Source organism: Aptenodytes forsteri, unplaced genomic scaffold (assembly GCF_000699145.1).
Source record: "Aptenodytes forsteri isolate BGI_AS27 unplaced genomic scaffold, ASM69914v1 Scaffold284, whole genome shotgun sequence".
Taxonomy (NCBI): domain Eukaryota; kingdom Metazoa; phylum Chordata; class Aves; order Sphenisciformes; family Spheniscidae; genus Aptenodytes; species Aptenodytes forsteri.
The window spans coordinates 3,322,529-3,341,897 of record NW_008794445.1 but is presented as its reverse complement, the minus strand read 5'-3'; the positions used below and the strand labels follow the sequence as shown (position 1 = coordinate 3,341,897).

General features: G+C 44.0%; 1 protein-coding gene across 1 annotated transcript in view; it reads right to left on the bottom strand.

The window, feature by feature from the left end:
* Positions 1–8,125: 8,125 nt before the first annotated feature.
* Positions 8,126–19,369, bottom strand: part of RBX1 (ring-box 1) — a 20,574-nt gene continuing 9,330 nt past the window's right edge. Inside the window, exons 4-7 of the mRNA XM_019474813.1 lie at positions 17,302–17,380; positions 11,035–11,105; positions 9,689–9,774; positions 8,126–8,303 (exon numbers count right to left, since the gene is read on the bottom strand). Coding sequence (XP_019330358.1) covers positions 8,291–8,303; positions 9,689–9,774; positions 11,035–11,105; positions 17,302–17,380 — 249 coding nt within the window. The 3' untranslated portion in view covers positions 8,126–8,290. The remainder of the gene's footprint in view (positions 8,304–9,688; positions 9,775–11,034; positions 11,106–17,301; positions 17,381–19,369) is intronic.

The window sequence follows — 19,369 nt, the reverse complement described above, 5'->3', positions numbered from 1 at the left end:
TTAAGTTTGCTCCGCAAGGTTTGTTCTGGTGGGGGGGGGGGGAGGAAGATTCTTTCACATGACTTGAACTCTGCAGCCTGATACGATCATTAGAAAGCTTTGACTGTGTTATAAATAACTCTTGATGCTAGCACAGCTTTGTGCAGCCTCTTCTCTGAAGCGCCTACCTTGGCAGCCGCCGTCAGCAGCCTCACCTAGCGTGGAGGTGTCCATGACGGCAGTCGCTGGTGGGAATGGTGGGCTGAAGAGGTCATTTTTGCATTCACCGTGTGATGCTGCTGCCTTCTGCTTTGCTGGGGATGAGGAAGGTCCGAGCCCTTTCCTCTCCCCACATCCACCACCCCACACGCTCCTTGACACGGTCTCATTTCTTTAGCTGTGTAGGGTTGCATCCACGTCTGGATCCCGTAGGACCTTGGTATGTATCCGGCATCACTCATTGCACGGGCAAACCTTTTTTGAAAGGGACCAGCAAATTTCGGGGCAGCCAGGAAAAAAGCCTTCTCCTCAGCAAAATAAGCCTCTGAGCAGCTGCCAAGTAGCTGCTGCAACAGCTCATGATGTCAGGTGGTGTTTGAAAGCCAGAGATTTATAATCCAGGGTCACATAAAGTCTATGGCAAATCAAATCTGTGATGAAAAAAAAAGCCTGGAATAAAAACATTCAACACAGGAAGTCTGATAAACTGTTAATTTTACTTAGGATAATTACAGTATTTACATCTAGGTAGCGCTGACAGTTCAGAGCTTTGATATACTCTAATGTGATTTATGGGAGCAGAAAGGAGCTGGGTTGAGGTCATTGTCTTCACCCCAGGAACATCCGCTCTCTGTGTAAAGCTCTGATGAGCATGTGCCACCCCAGCAGACACGACCGACCACAGGTGCCTCCCATCTGAAGCACGGCATCCTCGTGGGCTGCTGCTCAGAGATGACCCTACATTGTGCTGATTAAATGCTAATGAAGATACCACATTTATAGACAACCCAAAGAGCTTGACAAAGAGCCCAAGGGAATAAGCCAAAAATGGTGTACTGACCCCAGAAGAGACAAGTGGGAAAGGAGAAAGGAAATGAGGCTGCCTTATCTTCCAGGAGCTGCTTTTGGTGCTTCAGTAGACGGTTCATCAACAGCGGCCACAGCCCCAGGTACAAAAGAGGCCACCGTCATCACCCATAGCTCCATTCTGCCGATGCAACCTACAGCATCGGGCTGAGGAAACAGCCGCAAAATGAGCAACGGCCAGGGCTCTAACATCGATTTTCAGCACAAATGCTGCAGCTGCTTGTGTTTTTGAGGATTTGCTGTGTCCCTCTCTCATGGATGCCATCCTCTCCCTCGGAGGTCTCCAGCTGTAAGCAGGACAAGCCATGTTGGTGAGGTTGTGGAGGCGGTTGCAACCCAGGACAGAAATGTCGCATGAGCACAGTGGTTGCGGAAGCAGTAAAAGCAATTTTTGAAAGAGATGTCGTATGTAATATGGGAATGGAATAAGGATGGGCTCCGTTCCTCCATCAGCAGAAGGAGCACCTCTGGGTGCCAGTCTTAACTTTTAAAGGTGGGTAGCATCTGGACCAAAAAAAGGAGACTGTTGTTTGGATTTATCAACAGCTGGTGACTGCCTGAAAAGAGGCTGATGCTCGTGGGTGACACCAGGGGGGACGGGGACAACGTCTGGGAAATAGGTAAAAACCTCCTGAAGCAAATCCAGCACAGGCCTTTCTGAATTTTACCCTCCTGGAAGTGGTGTCCAGTAGACCCATCGGGATTCACATTTACCTCAACCCTCTCAAGAAGATCTCACGTGGATAAAATGAAATCTGTCCTAAAATGCCTGAAAAAGGATGGAGTATCTCATTCTGCCTCCTACCTGGGAGCAACACTTCTTTTCCGTCTCACCGCCCTGTAGGAAAGGTACACAGTGGCACCAAGAGACACCCAAAATATCTGCCTGGGAGGACAAGTCTGGGTTGTTCCTCACACCAATTCCTTTAGGGAGTGGTTTATCTTGTTGGAAGATTTCTGGAGAAAGCAGAGGCTCAGGGACAATCCTCACAGAGCTGTTGTCTTTCTTCATAGACTTTCATCTCTGAACGGTTCAGAGATCAGTGATTTATGAGTATTTTAAATGTTCGGTCTCCGCTTAGCTGAGCAGGGAGATGGATGGCCACTCGCTCTGCATGGAGCAGCGGGATGTGAGAGCCTTGGCACCTGGAGCCAGCTCTCACCCCCAGAACTGAACATGAGTGAAAGGGTTTTGTGACAAGCATAATGACTTATACACTGAAACTGCAGAAAACCAAACTCACATTTTACAGAAAAGGCTGCAGCTCTGAGATGAATTTTGGCAAACACACGCCCTTCAAAAAATCCACAATGCTGACATTCGGGGAGAGGCGGGGGAAAGTACACAAAATATCCAAGTACATGTTTTTCATTAAAAAATCATAATGTTTCATGTCTAAAATGTCAAAATGAATCATTTCAATGCATCCGATACAACTGGGATGAAGAGACTGCTCCAACAGCACGCCACCTCTCTCAGCGAGCGGACGGGAGATGAATGCCCCTTTTGATTTGCATTGTAGCTGATGTCTTCTAGGACATGGAAGAGGAAGGGGGATGAAAGGATAATAAGCAGGTTGCGTCTCCAGAGAAGAAAACTTTAATCCCCTTCCCCAGCACATAAGCATCCACTTGAGACCCAGCACAGGAAGACGAAGAGGAGATGAGAGTGACCAAGGAAGAACAGCACAACCAGAAGAAGAGGACATCTTCTCAAAGGCACCGCCAGCACGCTGCCATCTAGGATCATCTGCCCGTGACAGCAGATCAACTGAAAATACCTACCTGATGCCCCATGGACAGAAAATCCTGATGCGCCAGGGTCATACTGCTTTGCAGTCTCATCTTGAGTTTTGATACCTACCATGCTGGTACCTCTGGTACCTTTCCAGAGGCAACTGCCGTGCCCTCCTCCTGGCTTATGTGCTGGAGCAGTGAGGCCAGGACTCACCTTTCATGCAAGGACCAAGAAATCAGCTGACTGAGCCATGTTCACAGTCATATGGAAAGAAAAGGCAGCAAACAGGCAAACTCCAGGCTGATGCAGTGAAGCAGGTAAATTCAGCAAGGTGGCAGGCAGTGGTGTGTCCCCACGCCCGGATCTGGCCTTTCCAGAATCAGCTGGTGCTGATTTTCAACAGATTTTTAAATTGCAACCTCAAATGCTTTTATGCTTTTTTTTTTCTTTTGCAGCCGGGACCGTTGCTGGCAATGGCACGATGTGAAGGCCTGGCGAGCTGCGCCGTCACGGGGCTGAGCTTTAGGCAGCATCCCCTTCTGCGTCTGATGGGGAGAGGCTGGAAAGCAGCTGGAAAAAAAGTGAGACAACAGGCCAACGACCTACTGTTGAGAAGGAGTTAAGTGACAGAGAGACAAAACAGACCTTCCAGTAACTTGTTGCTTGACTTCTGGGATTGGATGCAACTTCAGCCCAGGTGAGCCAAAAATCATCCCACCAACCCCCCCCGCAAGGCTACGGAGGGAGGAACCGCACCGTTGATGCCTCGGCATCTCCATGGGAACTGGATCAGAGGGGGGTACAGTGGAAGAGGAGAGCAGAGTGTGGACAGGAGCGAGCAGCGGGGAACAGGGAGGTGGCGGCAGTGGGGATGAGCGGCGTGTGGAAGCCATCCGTGCGCCCGAGACACCCCACGGTGAGCAGTAACAGGCTTGCTGCAAAACCTGCTGCATTGGTGAAGAAAACGAAGCAACATACAGTGTGCGTGGCGGGGGGAAGGCATGTTTCCTCACAGCAGATTAAAGCCAGCAGCAATATCAGCAAAGTGAGCTTGCGGGGAAAAGCAAAAGCAGGCAAGAAGAGCTTGCTCTTCCCACAGGTTTTGTGGGGAGGAGAAGAACAGGGTGAGCAAAGCAGGGAGACAAGGGATGCTTCTCCACCCACATCCTCCTCCTCCCCTCCAGCCCCCTGGGGAACCTGTGGCAGGAAAATAGCCTCAGCAGTGTCACCTCCTCCCTCTTCCCTCCAGCCGTGGCCTGGGGGTCTCTGGGCAGTGGTGGCTTTCACCTGGGCTGGGGTGAGCAACCTGGGGTTCCAGTGCCCGTTGAGCCCACCCAAAGCCTCATCATTCACCACTGAGGGGCTTGTTCCTTCGCTGGGTGGTAAAGCAGCTGCCGTAGGGCAGAAGGACGGGAGTTCATGGCGGGCCAGGGAAAGGACCGGCAGCAGGCTGGCCGAGTGCCGCTCACGGGCATCAGCTCTGCCCCTTGCAAGCGCCTCTCTGCTGTCCCACAATGGCACCACATTCCTGCTGCCCAAGAACAATGTGGGAGCATTCCCACACTGCCAAGGGGAAGAGCTTGTGCTCTCCACCAACACCTGCACTGGTAGCCCCCACTCGCTGGGATGTCTCTTCGCCTGCCTCCTGATGGGAGCAGTGTCTTGGGCAAGCACAGGCAGTGACTTAGTCTTGGTCTCTGCTTCTGCCTGTCTCTTCTTCACGTTACCTTCCCAACTGTTCCTCTCCCCTGCTCCTTTCTAGCTGAGGGAGTGAAACCCACGGTGGTGCCAGTCAGGGAAGTGGTGGTGTTGCCGTCCTCTGCCCTGATGCCTTTGGAGGTGGGAGTTTTCCAGAAACAGTGCAGATCTCCCCGCCACACGTGCTCCCCTCCTGGAAGCTCAGCTCTGCCTGCACTGGCTCACACGACACCAGTGCTGCTTGGGTCATCTTCACATCAGCTTTGCTGAGCATTTTGTGGCCCCAGACTACTTCGAGATGCCTTTAGCTTCTTCACAAGGAGCTAGTGGAAGAGGACTGATGGATGCTGGTGTCTTTGCTTGCCTGCACACACAGATGCAGATGGCTACTCCTGCCTCCCCTCTTGAAGGTGTATTTTCACATGTGAGTTGGGTTTCACCATTGTGCCTGACTGCACAGTGGTGGGAGCAGCTCCCAGGGCTCCCCCATGAGAGGTATGGGCACAGGGCCACCCAAAGCATTTGCAAAGCTTCCTCATCCCAACCCAAACATCTGCATCTCCACAGATACTCCCTCCCCATCTGACTGAGGCAGGAGGACACAACCGTGAAGTTCACTCCATGGTATGTTGCTACAAGCCTGGCAAACTGGTTGAGGCTTCAGCCATTCCTCTCAGACAACAGACACCTTTCAACCAGCAGACTCCTGACGGCCTGCCATTATTTTAATGTATGGCCTGTAAGGTGATTTTGAGGGGGAAACTCGACACCCTGAGTTTCCCCCTCAAACTGCTGCTCAGTTTGGTTGCTGTCTGTCCCCTCCCACTTCTGCACAGCCCAAAGTGCTGTCCCGGCGCCACATCGTCCCGATTCTGGCATTTTAATGCAAGAGCAGCAAGGCATTTGTTGCACAAGGCACAGCCGATGCCGCACAGCACCTGGAGCTCATTGCCTCCTTTCCAAAAGGAAGAGAAGGAAGCCGCTGTCTGGTCATTTTGGCCTGCCCAGAATACTCTCTGCCAGGGCAAGCTCAGTGATACAGCTAGCCTCGGCTGAAAAACTTGTGGAAAGCATCAGAAATGTCAAAATTGCCTTCTGCTCTGCAGCAGGTCTACCAGTGATTTGTTTTTCTCTAAGCCGGGCAGCTGCAGGATACGCTACTCTCTGCAGTTTCAACTGTCATGTCCTCCTGATCGTATTTTTGTGTCCACAGCTCAGACGCATCCTCCATTTATAGGACAGGCAAACGGCACTGACATGGTCATCGTTTCTCCCCTGCACACCTGCCCTCCCCCTGGGATGCTTAGAAATGTGTCCAACTCCTCCTTCCACCCCAAAAACCTGTCTGTATTTTGCAAGAAGGGGAAGCTGTAGCCCAAAATGATTGTTGCTTCAGGAAAAAAGAAAGAGGCGGTGGGAAGGAATGGGCTTTCCCCCTCCCACCACGTCCAGCGGAGATGGAGGCCAAACTGTGAAAGTCAGGACAGAGCGATGCCAGCCTGAGTGAGCAACCATGCCCCGGGGAAATGGGGCTCTGTGCCTTTGGATAAAATAGATCCCTCTTACCTTCACTTGACGCTGCCTGTGCTGCGGAGCTTCTCTCTTAGGTCGCGTGCTGGAGCTTTTCTTTCTCCCCCCAAACACAACCCTTAATGCGCGCTACAAAAACAGGGCTGCCGGCAGCCCTGAGCTGGAGCTGCCGTGGGTCATCACAGAGCTCGGGCCCTTTGCGGCAGAGGAACAGCAGCAGGGACATTTCAATGGGCAGCAGCTGAAAAAAGATTTTCTTTCCCAGGTCTGTAAGCATTTTCTGCTTTGCAGTCTGTATTTTCCCATTTTAAATCAAATCTGAAATCAAATTTAACAGTTATTTACTGGTGCAGCTTTACGCGCTGCACCAGAAGAGAGGTTCAAAGGGTGTGGGGGGAGAGTGCCTGTAGCCTGCCATGTGGAGGGATCCATTTAAAAAAAAGCAATAAAAAAATACAAAAAGAAACTGTCTTCTTGCAGGCACAGCCTCAAGCAAATGCACACGAAGCCATGAAGGAGAGGGAAATGCCTGCACTGATGTATCTGTCCCCAGCCAAAAACATACACTCAGGGCAATATGCACAGACTGAAGGGAGACGAACCAGAATGATGTAGCTGGACCCAAAACAAAGTTCTCAAGGAAATAAATTCCCCGATCAGCGAGCATCTGGGTTCCAGGTCCTGAAAAAATCAAACACTGTACACAAAATGGACTATCATAAACAGGGACATCTGACATTTTGCTCAGCTGGACAGGACATTCAAATGGGAGTTCAAATCCCAGGGAATGGCATTTAACCTGGATATCCCGCTGCCTGGATGAATGCTTTGACTGCTGTTAAGATCACCTTTCCCTCCCCCCTCTTCTGTCGCATTCCTGCCCCCATCACCAAAACCACCTTGCAAATTCAGGATGAGCTTTCTACCAGCTAAACCTGGTAAATAAACTGTCCAGCTATAAACTCTCCAGATTCTAGTTGTTCCTTTTTTCTTCTTCAGGGTGGAAAACAGCGAATCGTATCATTTCAGAGCGCTGACACCAGCTGATAAAATAATCCTGACATTTGCTTGCTGCAGATTAAAGAAAGCCCCAGCAATTACTGAAAAACCTGCAAGTTTTGGTTCTGTCAATGACCATCTTTATTCCCTATCACTATAGTACACTAATGTTTAACATCAGCTATCAAATTTCCCATCCTCAATAACTAGCAAAAAAGTGTTGATCCAAAGGTGGCATCATGAACAACCAATGAAAGAAATTTACTGTATCTACCGCTGCCGACATGAAGGGACACAGCCTCTTGTAGCAGGAAGAATTTCTTTGACCTTGTTTGAGTTCCCGGCATCTGCTGACGCTGTCAACATAGGGGCCAAAATTGCATGCAGTGAGGAGGAGGATACCAGGCCGTTTGGCACAGGAGATACCAAACAAAACGTTACGCAGTTTTCATAGTAACAATTTTTGGCCACTAAGAACTACGGCTTCGCTCAAACTGGGAAAATACCAGTAGAAAGCCAATCAAGAATTAGTTTGTTCATACGCTGCTTATTTTTAGCTCTCCAGCCAATCTAGCACGTGAATTTCCTGAGTTTACTTTCACCTGACACATGAAGGTGCTTTATGAGCACTGATAAAAACTAACACTCAGTTAATGTCCCCCAAGCTAAACAGACGGAACTGGGAACAGTTAGTGAAATTTTCCTCTGTAGGGGAGCTGGTCTCGTCAAACTCAAGAGCAGAAGCAAGAGAGAGTAGTTTCTAACAATGACACAACCCCTAATTGTATAGATCACCATTTCAACTCAGCTGCAAGAAAGCATGTCCGCATGAAATGCTATTTGCATAAATTACACTTAGCCAGGCCAAGTCCTGCACCCATTGCACTACACGATGGAGCTTAATGCTGACCTCAGTGAGCCAGAGGTGTGGTTCTCAATTGCGTGGGAGTAAGACCAAACCCACAGTCAAAAACTGGGCATAGCAACAAGAAGAGCTGCCCAGCTTAGGAGTTGCCTGGCTTATCCCCAGTCTCCAGATAATTCTCCTCCCTCGTTCACCGACTGCCCACTCCTGAACACAAGAGAAAAAACTTCGACGGGAAGCTCCAGCAAGATTTTATTCAATGGTATACAATAGGGAGAAATTAAGATTAAAGAAGAATCGTATACATTACTGATTTTTCAAGTTGCTAAAACAAACCCATAGTGACATGAACAACTGAGGCTGACGACGTAACAAGAAGCGTGGCCACCATCTCTCTAGTGTCCATACCTGCAAATACATAATATGTTAATGCTTTTTAAAAAATTATGTTTCATACTAGTGCTGACTTGGGCAGATTTATTCTCATTCTACCGTGATGTAGTTATCATGTAAACCAGATGAAGGTGAAACGCCATGGTATGGAAACCTTAGGAAGTTCTCCACATTTCACTTCCCCCAAAAGTCTATCCAGATACTAGTTAGAAGAGAGACTGAGCAATCCACAATATCATCTGCAAGAGACCTTCGGTATCATCATCTTTTGCCCTGAATCCCACTTCAAACGTACCCTGCGTGAAAACAAGGCCAAAGCCTGTCATAGCCCCAGACGTATTACTGAGCACCCACAAGAAGATACTCATTCACGTCTCCATTTCTCATCATGCTGCCCATGCAATATTAAGTCACTAGCCAGGCAACGTGGGCTCAGTTTTCATTAAGTGTTCATTAAAACATCTTAACATCAAAACTATGGTACTCAAGTTGTCACGTCAATGACGATTTGCACAACTGATTGTGAACCAGATCCCAGAGACAATCCTGAACAGTTACAATATCTGTTTTGCTTTGTTTTAATCTGGACTCCTGTTAGAATTAATATGTTTGGGGTTGTTTTTTGTTTACATTTTAAAGGGGGTGGGGAGAGGGAAAATCCACAGTTAAGAAAAGATTAATGGATAAATGGTGCAGAATGAAGCAAGTGACAGGCAAACTTCCTAACTACTCTCAATGTACAATTACCTCTCAAAACACAATTACCCCTCAAAAACCCATCCATGGAGCTCCTATTATTATTCTAACAACAGAACTTTGAAAAACACAAAACAAAACAAAGAATACCAAAATTATGAATAAATAGGCCAAGGCTGTAGCAATAGCTGCATGGATATTCGATTTCCAGATGCTAGGAAATCAGCTGTATTAATCTCTGAGCCTATTAGAGTTATAAAACAAACCACCAAGATACAGAGGGACCCAGTAAGACATCTGGCACCTCAGCAGAAATGCTTTGGAACACAAGCAGCTAAATTCAGGTCATTTTCTAAACCGAAATTGCTCATGCGGCAGTATAGCATTCACCTGAGGCTCCACTTTCAGTGAATTCCATTTCTCTTCTGCTCTCCATTCTTCAGAGAGAATGTCAATAGAAATCACTACTTTTTAACAACTCCCACTTACCCCGCAGCTATTTGGGCTTCCTTCAGAGCTCATTTACCACCGGGTGACTAAGAAAAGGTCCCTATACAGCAAGGTGGAAAAAAAACCTTTCCCAACAGCAACTATGCCCTCAGACCCACAAATGAGAGAGATTACCCACATATCTGACATTGATCATTTCTATTAACAGAAGGACAATTGGATTTTTCATCTTGAAATCTGTGCAGGATACCTACTTTTGGAACTCCCATTCCCTGTTGTCCAGCGGACATACTTGGCGAGTTTTGAGCCAGCGAGAGATGCAGTGGAAGTGGAAAGCATGCTGGAAGAGAAAGTTCAGATCACATCATTTCAGAACACATGAATGTATCTCAATGTGAAAACTACCATGGAAAGCATCACAGTGAGAAGAGAGTAGCAAGTGTTTGCAGATAAAGGTGGGGAGGACTAATCAGCCAGCTCACTGGTAAACAAGGAATTGATCCACGTTTTCAGAGAGGAAGGGAACATTAGTGAAATGGCAGCAGGGAGCCTGTTCCACAGTGCATGCAGTGGCAAGCGGCTGACTTCTGATGAAGGAGAGAACGCATAGTTCAGCAGCTGCTAAAATTGGCAGAGCAGATGCTGATAAGAAGCATAATCAGAAAGACAAGAAAGAGGATTTCACAGTGAGTAGCAGGGATGATACGTATGTATACATGCTGAAGTTTTCTGCCAGTCTTCTGGACAAACCAAAGCCTGAATAAAAAGGAACTTGCAAAATTAGAAAGAAAAAAAAAATCTCTATTACGTCTTTAATAAGGACATCCTTTTCCATACCCCATACAGCTACTTAAAAACAAGGTTCCACTTGTGGTAACTCTTGCACACAAAACCATAATTTTGACACTAGAATATTCTGACATGGTTAAAAAAGTTGCTCTTGTCCTCTACAAACAGAATTGCAACATTTATAATCCCGTTCCAGCATTATCACGCTGTAACTTCATCCCACAGCATAGTGAGGACGGGACTGAGGAACAGGTAGTTATTCCGTTATGGAAAATTTTATCTTCCAACTCAGGCCCAGGCTAGCTAAGAGGTATGCAAGTTTGAGTTCACATGCTAGTGGGACCATGTATGAAGGAGTGCATACGGCAACAAATTGAAGAGCTGGAGATTATACACTAGAACCAATTTGATCTTCCTCCAAAAGGGGAAACAAATCACCTCGTTACCCCCTATTGACGACTCCAATCAGCCTGCACAAAGACAAATCAAGCATGCTGACATCCAAGTAATCCTATTTCCAGGAAAAAAAAGGCATAGCCCCTAGGCAGAACCTTGATCAGGAAAATCATGCTCAACATTAAAGATCTATTATGCTTCCAAAAAATATGGGTAAAGGCCTATCTTCCTCCCTTCTCTTCTGTGTCTTCCCTATTACCCCTCTCCAACTTTCACTCTTTCTTCTTTTTTCTTCAAAGTTCTTTTTTCTGGTGGATTATCTGAAACTTTTTATAGAACTTGTTTTGTCCCGAGTCATGAAAGAAGGGGATAGCATCACCACACGTGAGCTCCGCAATAAAACAGTTTTCCTTACATTGCAGACGCCCCATGCAACTGTGCACTCTTCAGAGGTAGCTGATGCTTGGTTTGCTTGACATTCTATGCCTGTGAAAACAAAGATTAAACACATATATGCAGGAGTAGAAGATGTACATGCAACACCAACTGCTAGATTTCTTCATAATAGCAAGGGCGGGGGGGAGAAGAGCTCTTTGTTTTGTTGCGTTCATTACATCAGAAGTGTCGAGAGCTGTTGGTTTAATGTGTACTGTTTTCCAAAAGTACCAGATCAAAATATACTTCATCCTGCTTTCCTCCTTCCTCTACATTTTTAGTATTCCAAATTTCCAGAGGGCAAGAGCACATAGCTCATCTACCGGTAACATGTCTCTGCTTTCCAAATTTTAAGGATATTTTTAATTTGTTCTCGTGTTTTAATAGATGTCTTTTGATGATCAGTTGCAGTAGCAGAGCCGTGAAAGAAAGCTTACTTAAATTTCTTACCCAGGTTTCTCTAAATATAAATTCACTGTCTCATCAGGCATTTTATACTATCTGTTATATTTACAAATTAATTTGCTCCTGTAATGCTGGAGTTTGCTGGGCTCTCTTCTATAGTCTTGTGACAGTTAAGCACAGCCCAAAAATACACAATAAAAATACAGTTTAAAATGTATTTTTTGAACTTTTTACACCTTAGAGCTTGAGCTTTTTACACCTAGGATGATCCCAGAAAAGATAAACACTATTTATGGGTTTGGGTTATGTTTTACTTTTTGTGTCAGATGGCATGGATGAAGGAGACGAGAGAGAGAAAAGAAGGAAGAACAGCACTGAGAAAATAAATCCAGCAACCTGGTTCTCCATTCTAGAGACTGAAAAATTCACTTCTGCTCCAGCTCAAGAAGAAACTTCAGGAGAAAAAAAAAGGTATTTCCAACTCCTCCACAGCCAGCAGCACAAACCTATGAGACCAACATTTTACTTCCTGCAAAAGGATGCTTTCCTTAAAAGTCAAGCCCAAATGCTTTAAAAAGACATGCTGATAGATGATCAGCTTAGAACTCGATACATGGGCTTGTTGCTTGCTTGTTTTGCAGTTCTTTTTTTCCTGGCAAAGAAAATGTCTGAATGAGCTCCAATTCTCTGTTCACTTTTAGTGTGCCTAAATATGCCCAGAGGAAAAGGAATTTGATTCACCAATTAAAGATTCAAAAACTTTCAAACCCCACAGGTTTGGCTGAAAAATGTGACCTTTATTTGCTCTGTCCCATTCATCCCTTTCTCCATTTTTCACTCTCCCTCAGGTGTGGAGATGAACAAAACAAGAGAAAGGCCCGTTTTTCCTGAGACGTGAGAGAGATCAGTTAACCTTGGTCACGAGGAACAACTCAAAACAAGACTGAGGTCTAAAGAAACTCAGTAGCAACAACTGTTCTGCAAGATTTGAATGAACCTTTCTTTATTATATGGCTTACATCAAGATACGATATACCACAGCAGCAAGTCCAAAGCTCAATCCCTGGCCTGCCTATAGAAGAGAACAAAATCCAGTGCTCTTGAAATGATGATGTCTTAATTCCTTAAGCCCTCAATACATAGAGCAATAAAACTAAATCTGATTAAGAAAATGGAAGATGCTCAAGAACGTTGAAGAGCTTCAATTACTTTGGACATTTGTTAAAATCTGACCCAAGATTGCTGGAACAATTTTACTGTTACTGCAGTATAGACTCATGGTCTTGCTGAGTATCATGGGGCATATTATATCAGGTTTTAAATATTTGGCATGAGTCCGTACAGTAACAGAAAATGGTGAGAAGATTAGTAATAGGAAAAGGAGAGGAAATTCATTTGAAGGAATAAAGGTCAACTGGTAAGCAGACTTTAACTCAGGAAGTCTCTGTCTGCTGAAAGCAAGGTAAATATTCCAGCACACAATATACTCATCTTCTCCTCTTTTCCTGCTGGAAACTGGATATTAGGCATATTAGATCTGAAGTCCATCTAGCCCATTTTTATGTCATTTTGTCTTCCACCCCACCCCCCCTAAGTGGCCTTAACCTGTGAGCTGTAGGCTTTGGAACACAATACAATTATCTTTTTTTTTTTCCCAGGCTTTAAAGGACTCTCTATTTTGACTGGGAGTGAGAGGGAAGAAAGGTGGTTTAGGTAAGGAAGAAAAGCAGCACTGAAATTAATTTTAGTATTACTCAAACATTCGCTGACCAGCAAGTACAGTCTAAAACACGACAGTCCCAAAAGCTTAAGAGGACAGATGAACTTTTGCAGAAATAGCTGAGGAGGAGTTCTCTGGTGGTGATATAAGGCCCTTCCAACAAGACACACAGATTTAACTCCCTCATCAAACAGTAGTCTCCAGGCTGGAGACTACTGCTAGCACTACTACCTTTGACTGCCAACAAAAGGTTTCCCAAAAGCTGAAGCACTTTTTGGTCTCCTACTTGCCTCATTTCAAAAAAGGACAATATATCAACAAAGAAATAAAACAATGAACATTCTCTGTCATAGAAGAAAGCTGGTGATTCTGGCTCTTGAAAGAAAGAGAAGCTATTTACCAGCTGCTGACCCAAAAGAAGCGGTAAGAGTCAGACAGTAACAGGTACTGGAGGAATACTGAGCAGCTCTTCTTTTGCCTTGCTTTTGACAGAGTATCTGGAGGCGAGGGCAGAAAGATACAGCTAAAACCTGAAATACCTGTAAATAATTGTGAAAGATGCAATGGAAGCGTTTCAACTCAGGGAGTTACAGAAATGCATATTATATAACGGTAACTTCTGAATCTTGGCATCTTTTAAGAACCATCCCTCTTCCTATACATTTTCTATTGCAGAAATCTTCTGTATGTTTATGTAACAAGAAAAATAGCCCAAGATTTAAGTAGCCATAATGGCAGGTAACAGAAGTAAAGTACATGTCTTTTGTTTGCAGCTACAGTAAACAGCCCAATGCACTGGTAAAATTGATGATAAGAGCTCTTCAAAGCGGCTTCTGCTTGAGCAACGGTAACCACTGTAACTGTATGGGTTCCTCCTTCTCTTTACATGTTGCCTTCTAAAATCATGTCATGAAGGGATTGACTTATTGGGAAGAAGAGAAATAAATACACATAGCTTGGCTAACACAACACATCATGTACTCACTCAGAAAACACAGACAGAAAAAACACGTAACCAGGCTAATAAACTTGAAGTACACTTGTTACTTGTCCTATGAGGAGTGGCGGGTTCCTCCTTCTCTTTACATGTTGCCTTCTAAAATCATGTCATGAAGGGATTGACTTATTGGGAAGAAGAGAAATAAATACACATAGCTTGGCTAACACAACACATCATGTACTCACTCAGAAAACACAGACAGAAAAAACACGTAACCAGGCTAATAAACTTGAAGTACACTTGTTACTTGTCCTATGAGGAGTGGCTGTCCTATGAGGAGTGGCTAAGGAATTTGGGCTTGTCTAGTTTGGAGAGAAGGAGGCTGACGGGTGACCTCATTGCTCTCTGCAGCTTCCTGAGGAGGGGAAGTGGAGAGGGAGGTGCTGATCTCTTCTCCCTGGTATCCAGTCATAGGACACGTGGGAATGGTTCAAAGCTGCGCCAGAGAAGGTTTAGTCTGACATTAGGAAGCATTTCTTTACCGAGAAGGTGGTCCAACACTGGAACAGGCTTCCTAGAGAGGTGGTCGATGCTCCCAAGCCTGTCCGAGACCCAGGACCTGGGTCTTTCCAGAGAAGAATGAAAACAAAACACTGAAAATCTACTCATTCCTTCTGTACACTGAATACAAAACATACTGAGGGCAGGGGGGAATCCTTTGACCATATTATTACCGAGTCATAATGTACACACACGAGAAGAACGGCATGACACCTTAACCTTATTATATCCTAGCTTTTGGATGCCTGACTTTATAAGGTTAACAATCTTCCATTAGCATGGCTGGTGTTACTTATCACTCTTTTAATGTTTTCCCCTTCAAGGTTTCTCTTCATCACTAGGAGAGGGAGGCATTTGTATCCTGCATTTTATCAAATTGAATCTTGTGTTGTTCTTCCCTGCATATTCTATTAATTTTTCCTCAATTTCCCATCACTTCACATCTTATGTTTTAAAATCTAATTAAAGTGTTTTTTAACAACATTAATGATCTGTAACAAGGAAGTAAGTAAATCCAGAGCCAACACTGATCTCAGAACACCAATTTAGATACCCCTTCTACTCTGTATACTGTCAATTTTGGTCCGTCATTTGCAGTCCAGGCTTTTTATAATATTCCTCATACCCAAACTAATAACGTGTTATGCTTGAGCAACTCAAAAAAGAAAAAGAAAGTTACCTATGCCCTCTTCCTTCACTGTTTTTCCTAATCTACCCATACACTCTCAACCCCACCCCCTTTTTGGTAGGATATTTTTTTTTTTTAAAGAACTGACACACAAAACTCACTACTGGAAAATAACATCTGTCCATTCTTCTTCCAGCTCCTCCACATCTCTCCTTCATCCTCATATGTCCTATTTGCTATTTATAAAAAACAGCAAATATATGAGACTGTATTTGGTCTCTCATGGGAGGCACTATTAATTTTGAGGCAGATTAATAGAATGAAACACACCAGCATCCATTATCTTACAACATATCCCACTTACCATGAATAACTATCTTGAATTACAGGATTTTATCTATTCATTCTATACATTTGTAAATTCCATAAATGTAACTTATGTTCTAACAAATCTTTAAAGTTCCTTTTGCCTGTCAGTGACATGCTTTCCTCTCTAATATATCATAAATCTGAGAGACTAAGTAGTAGTCCAGTGTCCACCTCAACTACTCTTCAAGATGGTACAGATTAGAGGTACTTAAAAAGGAAATCTTTACGTCAAAAGACCTTGGCATATTTCATAACCCCTATTCTCACTTGCTTCTCTTTAGTGTTATCATTCCATATCTAATAACCAAGAATAAACTGAGGCATGGATAGGCAGTAGCTGGCTCAAAATACAAACATATCTGTCCCAAAGCAAAGAATTGAACTTGCTTAACCCATTTTCAGCCCTGTGTGTTACAGCGTGTTTTCTCTTTATTTTAAAAAAAACTTCTGAAAGTAGTTTTGTAATTATTATTCAAATATGATGTAAAATCAGGTGCATCTCTCACTAGTTGTTACTATAAACTTGAGGTCTCATTTTTCTGAAACGTTTTATTTTCCTATAGGCTTACTGACAGTAAGTTACCATTACCAGTAGTTCCAAGGGCTACTGCATAAAAACAAAGTGCAACAAAACTATCACAGTGGGATCATGACAGGCCATTCCCAGACACTGTAGCTGTACCTGTTCTTGTTTTGGGGGGGTTCCACATTTTAGTAGTACTAGCAAATTTCTGGCTGGGGTATATTAAAAGGTCTTCTGTCCTTCATGACTCAAACAAGATGGACAGTTATGGTGCCAACAATATCTTGTCAGTTTGGGGGGGTGGAATGGTTTTGTACTCACTACCAATCTTTTACAGGACTGAAACCAGTGACTTTGTGTATGCACACCTACTTCACAACAGAAATTTGTACACTTAATTCCATTAATTCCACTTTATTTTCCTACATAGCAAGCATATTGAACCATCTAGATTATACAGCAAAAACTCAAACCAATACTAGCAATACTTTGTTTTTTATTTCAGCATTTGATTATTCTCCTTTGTAAACGAACAATTAATTCTCTATGTGGCCACAAAATTCCCCATACTATAACATTAACTAACTTATGCAAGGCAGTTTTTGTAGAATGAAGCGTCAAATGAAGTCACTGGTCCAAGCCTTTCCTGGCCAGACACAGAAAGTATTGCAAGATTTCATCCTACTGAGTGTCATCAAAAAGTTGATACCTATAGCAACATCCCCAACTCTGAAAACTAATACCTCTCTTTGTGAGCAATACCTGTTGACCCTGAATAATTTCATTTCCTCTTGCCTCTTTATTATGACTCCTTTTCCTCTTTGTTGCATCCCAAATACACTCAGCAACATCATCTCGTCTGTAGATGTGGTACCAAGTGATTCTACTCTTTACAAGAGAAGGGTGAGGGAAAAGCAGTATGGTGACAGAGGTCACAAAAACAGATTACAGGACTTCAGCATTACATAAAATAGAGCTTAGTATTTGCACTGTGAAGACTTAGTTCCTAACTGAAAGCTGCATTTGCTGAATTATACCCTCAACAGGGGAAATTTCAGCTGTGCATCATATACAAGTCAAAACCGTCAACCATTTACTTACACAGATCCATAATATGGTTTCTGCAAATGGCACAGTTATCAACCACAATGTCCCATGCCCACAGAGCTACTGCATTCCACTAGAGAGAGGGGAAAAAAAAGAAAAAGAAAAACATAGTTTTGACTCAATTTACAGCACACAGAAATCCTTGTTATTCCTCAAGATCCCATGCATTTTTTAAATGGAAAAGCTGGGATATTTAAAAAAAAAAATCTTAGAAGTCCAGAGTAATTCTTTATCATGAGTTCAGAAGCTTACTAGAAAGCAGTGATACATTCCTCCCACATACCTCCCAGACACAATTCTCCAAACTTTAGAAACAACAAGATAACTCCCATAGTCCCCTTTTTTTGTGAAACAAATGTAAACATCTGCATTTCTATTCAAGATCCAGAGGCAAGGATGCAGCTCATGCCACATCCTCAATTCTGATGGAAAGGACAGTGCCTTGCAGAAAGGCCAATCCAGATGCCATTTTGTTAAGAGGAATTTCCATTATTCCCAGCAGTTCTTCTAGTAATCACCCCCCAGAGCAGTTGGGGCCAAGAACTAAAATAATCTCTAATGCTACCCTTCGCTGACTCCTGAACAATCTCCTCTCCAAAAAGGTTACTAGGCAATGACCTACCAGCAAGCCTAATATAAAAATTTGAAAGTACAACCAAATTAACCTTTCAAAGACTTTGTTTATAAAATAAAAACAACAACAAAAAGGAATATCTCTGTCCCATGCTACTTCAAGGGAAGGGTTGGCTACAAGTTTCCATGACAATTTTAGAAAACTGATTCAGAATGAGGACTTTAAGACAAGCTATGCAGAAAAGCATAGCACCTTTTTATTCCTCCCCACAAAAAACATAATCAGGTCTTTTGCAAATTCACAAAATAGGTGGGCTTGCCTTCAATATTCAAAGCAATCCAACAGCATATTGGTAGCCAGGATAATCTTCATTTACTACTTAAGTAGTAGAAATATTTTGTTTCCTTCCATTTTTTCAGTATATGATTGTATTGACTGTACTACAGTAAATATTCTCTACTTTATTCCATTTACATCTCAGTGTTTTCATTGCTTCCCCTCAGTTCAGGATTCTGAAGGAGGAATGCAGATTGCCAAGTATTGACAAGCAGTATCCATTTTGATAAGCACTTCAATTTTTCATTAGTACTGATATAAAAAGTCATCACAATACTACTAGATGTTTCAGGAAATGGGTCAGTAGTGATTCCATTTTTTCTCCCCATCTTCTAAATTCAAGTCTAGCCAGCCTTTTGGCTGAGGTACTCATCTCTCAAGGACTTCATCCACACTTCAAGGCAGCTAGGATGAAAGTTCCCAGCACCCTTATGTCTCCCACACTCTCAGGTACTTAATCTCTTGTCCCAACATTAGCTACTCTGGCGACCCACGGACCTGTACTGAGCCACACATCCAACAAATGCACCTTGGTACCTTGCTGGGGAGGAAGAATGCCACTGACATATAAAAGGTGCCACTTCCTGCTCCTCTCATGTGCTATTACATCTGTCCCTATTTCCAAAGAACAAGCAATCACGTCACCCAAACACCTCCTTCTGCCTAGACCTGCAGCCCTATACAGAGCTAGGGGTTTTCATCATCACTGATGACAGCTGCATTTCAAACTACACCTGGAAGACCATCTTTCCAGCAGGAATCACTCTTTGGAAATGTTTGCTGGTATCCAGTCCAGGGGTCATTTTTCCTCAAATTCTACCTTAGTGCAAGCCCACACAGCCTCTCTACTTCCTCCGCACCCTCGTGCAACAGGTTTGGACTATTACCAGGATCCAGCTGACAAACTGGTGGCACTGGATGCAAGAGCGGTACTATGGCTGTTTTGGGGATGCAAACAAAGCCAGGGTGACAGGAGAGTATTTGCTGACTACACACATGTTGCTATGGCTTGATTTAAAGAAGAAGAAGAAAAAAAAAGCGGCCACACAAATTTGTGCCAAGTGTCTTATGGAGCACATGGGGCAGCTCGGGTGACTGGGCCAGGGTGGCCGGGGCTGAGGAGGAGGCAGCATTCCACGCCTGCTCCCCAGC